General features: G+C 36.4%; 1 protein-coding gene across 4 annotated transcripts in view; it reads right to left on the bottom strand.

Annotated features, from left to right (window-relative positions):
• The window catches only part of LOC106883030 (unconventional myosin-XVIIIa), a 230263-nt gene that overhangs the window by 181698 nt on the left and 33820 nt on the right, over positions 1-14745 (bottom strand). For all 4 annotated transcript variants that reach the window (XM_089342766.1, XM_089342767.1, XM_089342768.1 and 1 more), the window contains one exon: positions 1573-2093. In XM_089342766.1, coding sequence (XP_089198892.1) covers positions 1573-2093 — 521 coding nt within the window. The remainder of the gene's footprint in view (positions 1-1572; positions 2094-14745) is intronic.

The raw sequence follows: 14745 nt of genomic DNA, 5'->3' as shown, positions 1-14745 counted from the left end.
GCATATTACATTAGAATACATGTGAACATGCTCTGCTACTGTTTATGTCTGTGTGTATGTGTATTCTATATGTATATGTGATTGTCTGCATATGTTCACTCAGGGACCTCAAATGGAAAGCCCTGAAATGTTTTACAAATTTTCGTTGTACCGCTACTCAAATGTATTTGGAGAATGTGAATCAGTCTGCTTTTTTGTGGATGGGAAAACCTAAGCACTTCTAGGTTTTTATGCAGATCTCTTGTTGCACAGCCAAGTGCATCTGTGAATTTCTTTTATCCATATTTGTCTCATCACTGGACTGCAGCCATACAAGGATACGGCCTTGGAGGTGACCCCAGTACTTTTTCTAAAGTCTGGCACTTATTCTATCAATCTCTGTTGCTGAACGGCTAGATTAACGGATGTGAACAAACCAACACCAGTTGCAAAGCAGTGGCGGATTACAAACACAAACACAAATACACAATGGACTTCTTTCAGTTTCCATCTATTAAATCCACTCACAAGTTTGGTCAGCTGATGATGATAATAAACGACACTTTCCCAAGGTGCCACACAGTGGATTGAACTTGAGACTATGTGGATGGGAAGCAAAACTCTTACCAGAGAGCCATGCCTGGAACAAATGTAACTCTATACCCTGGAAATAAGAGCTGTAGATTTCTCATTTATTGTCCATAGATGTTCTTTATTTTATTTTTGATGCATGTGTATACACACATATATATGTATGCATGCATGTGTATATATCTTTCTTTGTTGTTTGTAGATGCGTGTAAGTATATGAATATAAACGTATATTTGTTTGCACTGCATGTTTGTATTGTCGGCATATATGTGCATGCATGTATACGTATGTGCATACATGTTAAGAAGGCAATGAGCACAAAAGAGGCAACAGGGGAGAGACAAGATGCACATGCATAAAACTTTAAATTCATCAAATAAAAATTATCTAATTATTGAGGAGACAGAAAAATAGGCAGAAAGATAGGAAGATGAACAGAGAAAGACAGATGGCCAGAAAGTTTGACTAGAAATCTTCGCAATTTTTATTAAATACATTTCTAATATCAATTTTAGATAAGTCTGTTTGTCTGTCTGGATGTTTGCCAATGTACATATCTAATTGTATTTTTCAACATTAGGAAACACTGTCACCTATTAACTCCATTCCAATCCCAGCCTTGAGAATGTTGTCCCCCATGTTTCAACTTAGACTAGAAGATTCTATGACAGAACTTTAAAAAATGGAAATTAAGGGACTCAAAAATTATTCAGTCAAGATGAAAAGAAACAAATTTGGAGCTTTTCTTTTTTAAGATAAAAGAGACCTTCTCATATTGATACTCATGCCTATTTGGTCAACATTGCAGCCTTGAAAAGGGACAGATGTTTGATATGAAGGATTAACATTAGATGTTCAAGCTCACATCAATTTCACTGGTCTCTGAGAGACTGCTAAACTCATGGGCAAGGCTCCTAACTCCATAGCAAAAAGGAAAAAGAAAAGCTTTATAAAACACAGTGGATTAAACTGAAAGTAAACATAAATAAAAGAAAACTTACCGTTTTCTTGTAACGGACGCTGCCACTCCTTTTAAGAGTACCACCTTTCACAACATCATCTTGGACTTCAATTTTAACTCCATCAGCAGCAGTACGAACACTAAGTTCCAAAAGTTCTGGAACTGGTTGAACCTTCAATACAACAGTGTCTGAAGATGTACGAATCAATTCAATTATTTCCTCTCTCTTGGCCTTCTCCACATTTTTATCATTAACTTCAATCAGTCGGTCTCCAGGCAGTAAACCGGTCTCAGTAGCTTTTGGTCCCGTTCCAGGTTCTGCAAAGATCACAGTTTGCTTTGAACCAAAACAATCGGTGTTAGTTCGTTGCATGATAACTCCTTTGCGAAGAGAGAAACCAAAATCACCTCCAGGTTGGCGCCGCAGGTTTAGAGTTCGGATACGTCCAGGCCGTGGAGGAATTATGGAAGGTAAGTGAAGATCAAAACCAAATGTCTTTTCAGCTGGGCTCAAAGGAAGGGGTCCAGTTGTTTCTTCTGGTGAGGTCATTTTTGGGTGGTCTATGATAAAATAAGAAAATACAAAACTCAGTTAATTCTCTCTCTATTTTTTTTACAGTGTTTAAAACATCTCCATATTGGTTGTGTTCTTTGCAAATAATAAATTCTGAAATTTATTAGGATTCACTAGTCATGCTATATTCCAAAATATTCCCCAAGATGAACAAATATTTTATTACCTCTGAGAACAATGAAATATTAAACTACATAGTACAATATGAAAAGATGACACAGAAAGCAGCAGCCATCTGCAAATACATCATGTGACAATTCAGACACCCCCCCACCTCATTCTATATATTACAGCAAGATATATAATTTGCCTTGTCCTGCACTGTAATTCTTTTTCACTAACTGTTTACCAAAGTGAAACAAACATTATCAAATCAGCTGGAGAGAGAAATAAGTGCAAAACTATCCATAAGTACCAATATTGATTAGGTATACTAATATTGATTAGATATACCAATCAATGATACCAATACTGATTATTGATACCAATAATGATTGCAAACATCAACACTGATTAGAGATAGCAATATTATTACAAATACAAGTATTGATTAGACACATCAATATTGTTTAGAAACCCTTACTCAAGTTGTTGACTAGCACTACATTAGCCTTGATTGAGTAAATAAATGATCAAAGGCAGTCCAGCCATGACCATGTTTTTGTTTTTCAAGCAATCTGTACTTGGATCCACATTCTATAAGTACAGCAGACCCTCTTTCAAGGAAGTAGAGTGTGATAAGTGAGATTTGGTTGCTATTTCTAGCAGATTGAGTAACCACATAGAAGCTCTCCCATTGGTTCACTGCACTGAGGTGTTAATTCTCTTGCAGAGAGGTGTCAAAATCATGATGTTAAGTTAGCAAGAACTGAAGTAAACATTGGTCCTTGTTGACAACAACATAGAGGTCCCTCGAGAAGATAGCAAACCAAATGGCGCAATTTGACAGATTTTCACAGGAGGCCATCATTAAAGTGGTTAGAGGAAATGTACTAAAAGAGATATCCCTTCCTAGCAACAGTTGAATGAAAAACTCCACAAGCAAAGATGTTTTGTTAAGCAAAACTTTATGAATATATATGTTCCAGCTAGCTGTAAAAAACAAAAATGAAACAACAAAAAATAGAAAAAGAAAAATTGAAATATGTGCCTTTCTTGTTTACAATAGTAAAAAAAAAAAAATGGAATTTCTGTTTTTTAAAATTAATGAGTGAAAAACCACAACATGTTCATTCTAAACTTTAATTATGTTCAGAAAGAACTATGTTGAAATAAAACATTCAGGTTTTTTTTTTTTGGTTTTTTTTTGTGAATTAGTTTTTAGCATCAACATCACTAGCATCATGTGAAGCTAATAAATGAAGATCATAGATTCCTCAGTGGTAGGTCAAGGTAAAAATAACTCTCACGTGGTACTGATAAAAAAAAAAGTGAACAAACATGCCATTGTTTCGGGGCAAAAGCAGGGGAGAGAAGTAGGGATGGAAGGATGGGTTAAAAAAAAAATAAAAAGTTCATTGTAATCAGCTGTCTTTAGATGTCACTGAAAAGAACATAGAAAATCCAAACATTCCAATCTAAAAAGCCTTTCATAGTTTAACATAGATGTATTTTATACAAACAAAACATCAAAAAGCCATGAAAACAAAACAAATGCCAGAGAAGAACACAAAGCTAGATAATAAATCAAATATATCTCAATTGTTTTTCAAAGATCAATATAAACAGGTTGAATAAATTATTTTTCAATAGGCATATTTGTGCTAGAAAGATTGTTTGGCCTAGTTCTCCTTATATAACTTACTACCTGGTCTAAGAACATGACCACACATCAACCAGATAGACCCCCCAACTCTAATGTGATTAACTTCTACCTCCAATTTTCCCCCTCTCCAGGCACTGACCTACAAAAGATAATCTGGATAATCTTACTAGTTCACTCTTTTTCCCCTCTCGTTAATTTATCATGAAAATATTTATTTTGATTATCCTTGTTGATCTTTAGTCATAGTTTGGCACTGATCCAGCAGACCCATAATCATAATTAAGCCATGACCATTCTGTCTTTTATCCAGAAAATATGTCTAGGACTACATTAGTTAATATATCTTTCTTTGTTATTGATATTCCTGTTTTTGTTTTTAGCCCCAAATTAGTCCAGATGCAGCAGACCCTATAACCAACAATAAGCCTTGAGCACTTCATCTTTCACTCAGGCAGTGTATGTATCTAAGACTACAGCAATATGGCCTTCCTTATCATTGTTTAGCCCTAGGTTACTCCTCATCCAGCGCATCAATAAACAGACATTTCAGTTATTTTTTTACTTGTTTCAGTCATTTGACTGCAGCCATGCTGGAGCACCACCTTAAAGGGTGTTTTAGTGAAAGAAATCAACCCCAGGATTTATTTTTTGAAAGCCTAGTACTTATTCTATCAACATCTTTTGCTGAACTGCAAAGTCATAGGGATGTAAACACACCAACATCAGTTGTCATGCAATAGAGTGAAAGTTGTGGTGAAAGAGTACAGCAGGGTTCGCCACCATCCCCTGCTGGAGCCTCGTGGAGCTTTAGGTGTTTTCACTCAATAAACACTCACAATGCCCGGTCTGGGAATCGAAACCGTGATCCTATGACCGCGAGTCTGCTGCCCTAACCACTGGGCCATTGCTCCTCCACTCACACACTAAAAGTAATTTATTCCACACATTACTCCGCTCCCACCACACACACACACACACAGCCTGAGCCTAATCATTCTAATCAGTGACTATCAACCGCCTCCGCCACCAGACATTCAAGTAACACACCCTTTCATTTACCATTTCATTATCTGAAGAACCAAGCTATGAAAAAAAATAAGTAAAAAATAGTTAGAGAGGCCAAACCCTTTTAAACACATACACAGACACATACATATATGCATACATGATGATTTTCACTTCTTTACAGAAGGTCATCTCTTTAATTAGTAAATGCCATCATGAGATCTCATGTGACTAGCGACTCCAGCTTTGGACAAAAGGACTCCCTTGCAGATACTTACAAATACTTATCTATTCACATTGTTTTTTTAATTAATCATGCATTATCTTGTAGCTTCAGGGATAGTGGGCGCGAGAGGCAGGATCTGAGAAGTTTGAATATAAAACAAGTAAAACATTTTAAGCCAGATATGGCTAGTTTAAATGCCACAGAGTTAAGGTTGCTTTTCATGGCATCCCTAAAATGTTTCTTAAGTTTAAGTCTTGAACATTTACCATGTTGCAACTCTCCATTAAAAATTTGTCATCCAACATCCTAGTAAGGCACCCAGCCCAGAACATCTGATGACATATGAAGAGAATTTCAATGTGTTGGCCCACTCAAGAACAATGGTGTCTGGTGTTAGTGACTGCATGTATACATACACACAACACACTCATTCGTCCTCATTTATATAGAAATACTATCACGACAAATGAATACACAAACACACTCACTGCTGTGATACCAGATTCAAATCTATTGCACAGTACCTTAGGCCAGTGCCTTCTACTAGAGCCTCAGGCCAAAGAAAGCTTTATGATTGAAACTGGGAACTGTACAAAAGGTTGCTGGATTGGTTGTCGCTGTTCTGGAATAATCTGTCATCTGATGTAAAATTACCACCTGGCTCTTGGGCCCCTGGAGACCTGACTGACATCAGAGTAGAGCCCCCTATCATATCAGAGCTCCAGGTCTAGGGTTAACTCAGTGAATAGATGTACTGCTTCTGCCTACAAAGTAACTATGAGTAACTATATGAGTTGTGTTTTTTTCTTTTTTTCTCTCCACTCAAACTGCCTCAAGGGCCATGTAGAGAGGAATGGTGAGCACTGCATTGGCTTGTCTCAGTCAGTTTCTCTTTCTCTGTGTGTGTGCGTGTACGTTTATTTTATACATATATATCGTCATTGTTTAATGTCAGCCTTTCATGCTGGACGTTAAACAATGATGATGATGATGATATATAGATATAAAATATAAACATACATACACACACACACACACACACACACACGTGACAGCAAAGAACAGCAAGTTTCAAGATGATTTGTCAATTGATGCTTGTTCAGTTCATGTGGTACCCACTCATCCAGCTTCTTTACCATGCCAATTTATTTCGGATGATCTAATACAGATGGAATTCAAACCTCAAACCTTGCTGCTAACTCATGCATAGTTTGAAATGTATCCACTTCCTCTACAGTTTCCAGCTCATCATTATCCACCTTGGTCTCAAGTCTACAATTTTCATTTGAATACACAAGCTCAATTTACCTGCCATACATGCACTTTATGGAAATAATGAATTTTTCTTTCAACAAGACAGCACACTGCCACACTACCGCCAAGACATGCAAGCTTATTTGGATAAGAATTTGCAAGGACACTGGACAGGATGAATTGGTGCGGTTAAGTTTCCCACACGTTTTCATTTAACATCTGCGCACTTTTACTTATGGGGCACCCTAAAGAATGTCAGGTATCACAGAAAACCAGCTTCACTGATGGCTCTTTGGGGAGAAATTGAAATGGCATGTGCAGCAATCCCACAGGACACTTTGGTCAATACTGCCCAAGCAGCAGTTTGATGTACTAATAAGTGCCTGTAAGCTAATGGCCACCACTTTGAGCACCTCTTGAGATTATAAAGGTTAGAGGTAACTTGTATTAATCCTGTGATGTCTGAATAAATATAGTATTAAAATATTTCTACATGTTTTTCCTTTTGTATGCATATATGTATATATATATTGATGTACTCTACATCAGTTGCAACAATGAATACTTACTCAAAGAATAATAGTGCAAATGGCTGAGTGTTCCACAGACACCTGTACTCTAAAAGTAATCCTCAGACAGAATCACTGTGACAGTGTAAGACAAAACTGACCCTTTGTATTACAGGTGCAATTTATCTGATATCTTTCCATATAGTTATCATCTACCCTATTTAATTTATAAGACTTTGTATCAGCCCAGGCTTGTAGGAAAAGATATTTGCTCAAGATACCACTCATTTCCACATAATACAAAAATTGAAACACAAAAACTATAAAGTTAAGAACCCTATGGTCATAAGTTCAAATTTCACTGTAACTATCTACTATAATTAATAGAATATTTTTTTTTCATCTATGGAAGAGCCCTGTCCAAAATATCAGAATTCACCTCTCACACAACATAGGAACTTGATCAAATTTGTGTCCTTTATTAACTTACTTTTACAAAAGCAGACTATCCCTCAACAATTACAAGTTTAATGCAAAGCAGGGTTTAGGTTACACTAAGCATATATCATGTCAAATTTCTTATATATGTCAAGTGTGTGTGTGAATTTTATATAAGGTGTGTCCATTATATGAGATACCTGTATATAAAGTGTACATTACATACAAGATAAATCCTACATGTAACTGGTATGACCGGTATCCTTTAATGTAAGATATATCCTTTATATAAAGTGTGTCCTATATGCAAGCTATGTCCTTCATACCAAGATAATTCAAAATGTGTTTAAAGAAGTATCTGTTATAAAAATATTCTTTATATAAAGACATAGTTTGTACAAAGGTGTGTCATGATGTATTTTGTATTGGGTTGGCAACTAAGTTCCCACCGTTCTTTTAAATTTTGAAATCTATTTTTTTCGAGAATTCTATTTTTGAATCATTTTGGAATCTATTTTGTTTTGTTTCTCGTTAATTTTAGTTAATTTTTGTTTATTTTAAGATCATTAAAATGGAATATCAAGTTAAGAAAAATGAGCATTTTCGACACCTCCTTCTTTTTGCTTTTAACCAAGGTTCTAAGGCCACAAAATCTGCTCACAACATTTGTGCTGTGTATGGAGAGGGTGCCATGGCTGAAAGAACCGCTCGTGATTGGTATGCCAAGTTCAAAAATGGAAAATTTTACCTCAAAGACACACCTCATTTTGGCCATCCAGTTGAGTTTAATGAAGAGTGATTAAACCAACTTTTGCACAAAAATTCTCGTCAAACGACAAGGGAACTGGCAGAGAAAATGGGATGCTCCCACACTGCTATAGAGAAGCATCTTCACTCAATGGGAAAGGTTCAGAAGTATGGAACAAGTATGGAGCCCTGGTGAACAAGCAACACTGCGCGTGAAACAAGGTCTTCATCCATGTAAAACGATGTCATGCGTATGGTGGAACTGGGAAGGGATTATCCATTACGAATTGCTTGAACTGAACCAAATGGTCAATGCGGAACTCTATGTTCAACAGATGGAATGACTCAACACGGCTATTCAAGAGAAAAGACCTAATCGGCAGCATGGAGTTCTTCTGCCACATGACATTGCCCATCCTCATATCGCCAATATGACCAAGGAAGCCATTCAAACGCATGGCTGGGAAGTGATGCCACACTTGCTGTACTCTCCTGATTTGGCACCAACGGATTTCCACCTCTTTCAATCTCTTTCAAATGCTGTGTGCAGAGTTTCGTTCAATACTGATGCAGAATTGAGAGCTTGGTTGGATCAATTTTTCGAGTCGAAATCGGGGGATTTCTACCAATGAGGTATTGAAAATCTTGTTGAACATTGGGAAGAAGTTGTAAACAACAAGGGTGAATACATTATCCTAGGAACACACCTAGGATACTTTTGATCATAGATGTGTTTGATCAGAATTGACTTAGGGTTAAACAGTAACAACACGCATACAATACACATATCAGTTTCTGCCAACCAACATCACACACACATACATATAAACTCAAAACAGACCAGGCACACATTACAAGAGATTTGTATACGTCAGCAGATAAACACACACACACACACACACACACACACACACACGCACGCACACGCACACACACACACACAAACACATACTTTACAGGTAAGATAAGTTTCTCTGAATAAATGGTACATTCTGACAAACAAATATTTATACGCAAACAAACAAATACACACATACACAGACAAAAACACACCACAGGAAAAGAGAGGTGACAGTTTTTCTAAATTCCAGAGTGTTTCCTTTCATATGTGACGTAGAAATAGCAGTGAGTTGATGAACCATGAGAAAACAGCTGAGTCCATGAAGTGTAAAACACCAGCAGTAATAGTAAAGCATGATAACTATGTACTTTTTACCCAAATCTTCAGCAACTCCAGCCATTATCTCTGACAAAGATAAAGCCAAGTGTGTGACCGCTGCAGTGGTTTGAACTAGAATTGTGCTTGTGTGTATGTATATATATATATATATATATAACCTCGTGGACATCGGTGGCAATTTTTTCTTCCTCCGTTCTTCCTTTCTTTGGACTTACCTTGTTTCCGATGAAGAGCTCTGCTCGAAACGTCATATTCTCTCTCTTTCCTTTCCCGAGTGTCTAGTAACACAATCTGTATCACGTTCTCACGTTTTTTGTTGTTGTTTTTTTGTCTTTTTCCTGTTTTGAACCTATATATATATATATATATATATATATATATATATATATATATATATATATATATATATATATATATATATATATATGGTGCCCAGTAAACATGATTATGTTGGTCCATTGATTTTATTTAGCTTAAATTGTGCTTCATCAGATCGTACAATTGTCCTCACAAACTCTTCATCTTGCCTACCATGCGTTAAAACAGCTCATAAAATTTGACTCTTCAATCAAGATCGTCATTGTTAATTGCATGTCATAATTTCTGGATAAAAACTTTACAATTAGCTCTTTTAAGAATTCACTGTGTGCTTGTACCATTTATTCTTGTGTTGTGTGCACATTGTGCAGTAGACTACAGTGGTGAGTGAGTGAAATGTTCCAATACCATAGCTGGGAAAGCGGCACTTGCTACTGTACAAGGTCTGCCAGATTTCCCCCCTCTACTTTATTCAATGGATCTAGGATGTTATTTGATTTGTTAACTATTTCTAACAAGTCAAGCAACCACATTGAGCAATAAGAAAATATCTAGCAGGGTGGAGATCCATGTAGTCACTCTTATTGCTAGAAATAGCAATTACATATAGTTCAATGAATACCAACATACCTAATGCAGTGAGCAAAACAAATTTTCAATTGATTAAAATTGTTCTAGCAATGGGGAGAGGAAACCAATTTTAATGATTAATGCTGATAAAATTTAATCAAGACAAGGGGCAACAACTCAGAAATTTTAATTAATTGAAATTTGAATTTCAATGCAATGAGGAAATAAAGATGTCATTAACTGCAAGATTGATATTAATTTAATATCTTTGGTATGTGAAGCGGCAACTCCAAATAGTTTAATCTACTATTATCCTTGACAATAAAAGAATCTGTGATTGGCCAGAATGGGAGTTACTATATGATTTTCACATGAACCTCTCTCTTTCTCTCTCTCTCTCTCTCTCTCACACACACACACACACACCAAAATACAAATACACACATCGCATTTCAATTGTCCAATAAACTGCAACAAACTCCTTGTTACCACTGGCAACCAATTATGCCAAGCTCCAACATATTCGCACACAAGACAATGTGTCAACCTGAACTGCTAGAATTAACTAAACCCCCCCCCTCCCCCGCTTAAATCAAACTACCATCTTAACCCCTTACCCGGCAAAGATGAGTTAACTTGTCTTCACCCAATTTGTCTTTTCCAGAGTGTAATGAGTAAACTCGTCCAAAACATAATTTCAAAAACAGCCAAGATCAGTTTATATGTCAATTCTTGTTTCTTTTTTTTTCTGATTTTTTTTTTTTATAAATTATACCCAGATGTCGAGCAAAGAATATGACAATAAGTATGAACCTTCTATTAGAAGCTTGGATACATCAGATGAGAGTGCAAGCTCGTCTGATAATGGCTATTCTCTCTCAAGTGAGAATTTGGTGTCAACATGTGGTGTCGGAAGAATGCATGCCTCTTCAATAACACACAATAGAACTCTTTTGCATTTATCACAACCTCTTTATTTTGCAAAATAGATTGCCAAATTGCACCACCAACACCATCCACAGGTCCCTTTCCATGTACAGTCTCAAAAAATGGTCATGAAGCTTCTGCACCAAAGTCATGCGCATGATAAAGCAAGTTTGCCAAGGTGTACTTGTTGTTGAACTGAGAGCCAGCACCATCACTCCAGTGGTGTATTTTGGAGACCTGGGTTAATTGCTTAACCTTATTGACAATGGCTGTTGAAAGCAAAGACACTGCACTTTTCATGCTTCATGTCATCAGAAACAATTACATATGATGCATGCTCAAGTTCACCTTCATCCTTGAAGTAAGCCATCGCAGTGAAGAGAGTGACCATGTCACTGGACCAGTGAGCTGCCATCACTTCTTTCTGGTACTTCAGTTGAAAATTTTCTGAAAAATCTTCTTGAATGATCACTTCACCAGTTTTCAGGTTTTCATTCAGGAACTTGAGCTCTGCAAACTGCTGCTTAATGTTGTAAATGTGTCTGCTGAACGGCTGTAGTTGCTCCACAAGATCTTTTGCCTCAGCAATTGTGCATTCTCAAAACAGCTTTTTCACTCACTTATCTTCGCCAGTCACCCACTAATAAGACACCAAAGAATCTTCATTAGCATCAGCAAACACTATTGGCTCAGTAACACCACATTTTGGACATTCTCTGTCTACACAACATATCTGCTCAAGACTGCAGACTGTTTGCATTAGGACTTCACATTTTTTCTGCAACAGACTTCCTCTCTGCAACAAAGAAATACTTATGTAGCTTGGACAGAACAAAAACACATCTGGCCATTTTGAAAACATTACTGAGTAGCTCTGGCCTAAAAACAGAGGTTCTGAAATGCAAGTTCTGAATTGGCCATTTGTGTGAGAACTAACAAGTCTTAAAGACCTTAAAATGTTGCGGAGGGGAAAATCATTTATTGGACAAGTAATGCTGCTGTTTCTCTGAAGAACATTTAGGTTTTCAATATTACTGAATATTTGTTCTCTTGAAGAGTCCATGTCTTAGTATTTTTAACCAGTTAAAGTTTTTTCTATTTCTGTCTAGCAAGAAAAAAAAAAAACATTTTCCACTCCGCAACGGCCAAAATTAGAAATTATGAAAATTATGATAATTTATGCATAAGCAACAGTAGACCGACAATCATTTTTCGAAAGTCCTTACACATGCCACGGGCACAAGTGCCAGAAAGGCGACGCTGGGCACAGGTGCCATCACGATTTCGCTTTCGCTTGCCCCAATAGGTCTTCGCAAGCTGGGTTTTGTGTCCAATGAAGGAGACGACGTTGGCATGGGTGCCAGTCGTCGAATTTAGTTCAGTTTCGATAATAATAATAATAATAATAATAATAATAATAATAATAATAATAATAACAACAACAACAACAACAACATCGAAAAATACCTAAGGAATGAGAACCCAGGTTCAAAATTTCCCCAACAGACTTGATGAAGGCTGGAGGATGTATCAGCTGAAACGTTGTGTTAACAACAAACATGACGAGGACAAATATCCGTCAAATGTAAATAATGTAACTAATGTAAATAGACAATGTAGTCTTAAATTCACTATATGAGAATAAGAAACAGAATGGTCACAGCCAGAATATCTTTGATCATAGAAATGCTAGATCAGGGTTTAACCTCAGGCTAAGCAACAGTACACTACAGACATACGAATGTATTGATACTTTCAGCATGTTTCATGCAATCGATCGTTTTCACACTGAACAAATAAATCAACCATGATTCATCACTGAAGTTTTAATTATCAGAAATATTTTATGGTTAGAGAAAAAGGAATTTATCAGTAAATTTGGTGGTGGTGGTGGTGGTTGTGTCTAGGAGTACATTGTTTAATGTGTCTTTTCTTTATTCAAGACAATGGTGTATGTTGTGTGTGTGCTTGTGTATAGCTGCTTTTCTAGAAGGCCGACTGACAATATAGACCCTCCTTTGTTGTTGTTTAACCCCAGGCCAATTTTAACTGAGCAGACACATCATTGAAGCCATTCCAGCCATGCATTTCATCTATTCCCTATGCGCCGAGAATCCACATTATTGAATGCGTCTTTTTTTTTTTAAACAGTACAGCACAATTTGAGGGAGATTTAGCCGTTATTTCTACCAAGATGAGCAAATATATAGAGGGTCCCTTGTTAGCATGGACTAGTAGAGCTCATATCTCTATATGGTGTTTAGTTGCATTTCTTTACATTCAAAGTGCATTCAGAGTCCAAATCCTGCTGAAGTCAATTTTAACTTTGATCTTTCTGAAGGAGGTGGTGTTTGATAAACCAATCAAATCTGGGGTTGATTATTATTCTTTGTCTACTTTCAGCCAACAGGCTGTGGTCATGCTGGGGTACCGTAATAATTATTATTCAAAGAGGTGGATTGGTAGAATCAGGAGACCATCCATACAAAAAAAAAAAAAAAAAAATTCAGTATTTAGTCATATTTATATTCTGAGTTCAAATCCAGTTGAATAAAGTTGACTTTATTTTAATGATCCAGGAAATATGAACAATAAAGTACCTGCCATATACTACAGTCCATCGAATACAGGGGCTCTCAACCGGGTTCATATAAGACTTTTAGAGGCCCATGGATGCAATATAATAAATTGAGGTCCGTGGTAATTATTTAGGGGCCATGAAAAAATTGTGCTTCATACCAGTACAGTTTATATGAAATAATTGGTTATACATCCACTATTGTGGATGTATAACCAATTTATTGCATATAAAATTTTTACTGCAAAAAATATTTTAACAATTTTTATGTAAGTTCTAATAATATTTAATTATAAAAATACAATAGGATTTTTTGAACAGCGACTGGCGAGGAGGGTCCATCCGAGTAAAATAGGAATCAAAGGGGTCCATAGGTAAGAAATGGTTGAGAACTCCTGATGTAATAGACCAAACCCACTCTCAATATGCAGCCTGGTAACTCTGTTACAAATTAGTGGAAATACTAATGTTATTACTGGAAATAATTAAAATTTTAAAAAGAAAAAAGTTTAAATGCTTAGAAATAACCAGATATATTTCATAGGGAATGGAATAAATGTATTTAGTATGAGAGAGGTGGGAGGGAAAGTTAGAGGGAGACAGACATACATACAGACAGTGAGAGAGAGAGAGAGAGAGAGAGAGAGAGACGGTGTGTTTAGGAGAGTGAAAGTGATAAAGAGAGTGAGAGAGAATAAGTGAGAGAAAGTGATGAGTGAATGACAAAAAAAGTAGAGAGTAACAGATAGTGACAGGCTGAGAGGAAGAAAGAAAAATAAGGGCCTTATTTTTATTTTTATTACTGCAAGGGCAGAAAGTGAGAGACAAAGAGAAACAGTAAAACTGAAGGTATTAGTAACACTAGATATTAGAGCAGAAATATCAACATTGAATGTGGTGATGGCAATGGGAGCATTTTAGAAGTATGGCATGTTTTATTTTTATACAAATTTTGGACCCATCCCTATTGCTAAGCTCCTGTAAATTAGTTAACTGGGTAGCCAGTCCAGCTGGTAGAGAGTGTATTTAAGGAGACAATATCAACACACAATCTCAGCTCCTATGAACAAGTTAACTTTCTTCACACTGCAGATCTCTCTCACTACACACATGGTCACCACT

This window comes from Octopus bimaculoides, chromosome 26, assembly GCF_046866305.1.
Source record: "Octopus bimaculoides isolate indiv1 chromosome 26, ASM4686630v1, whole genome shotgun sequence".
Classification (NCBI taxonomy): Eukaryota; Metazoa; Mollusca; class Cephalopoda; order Octopoda; family Octopodidae; genus Octopus; species Octopus bimaculoides.
Note: the sequence above shows the minus strand (reverse complement) of the source record. Positions and strands in the feature narration are given on the sequence as shown.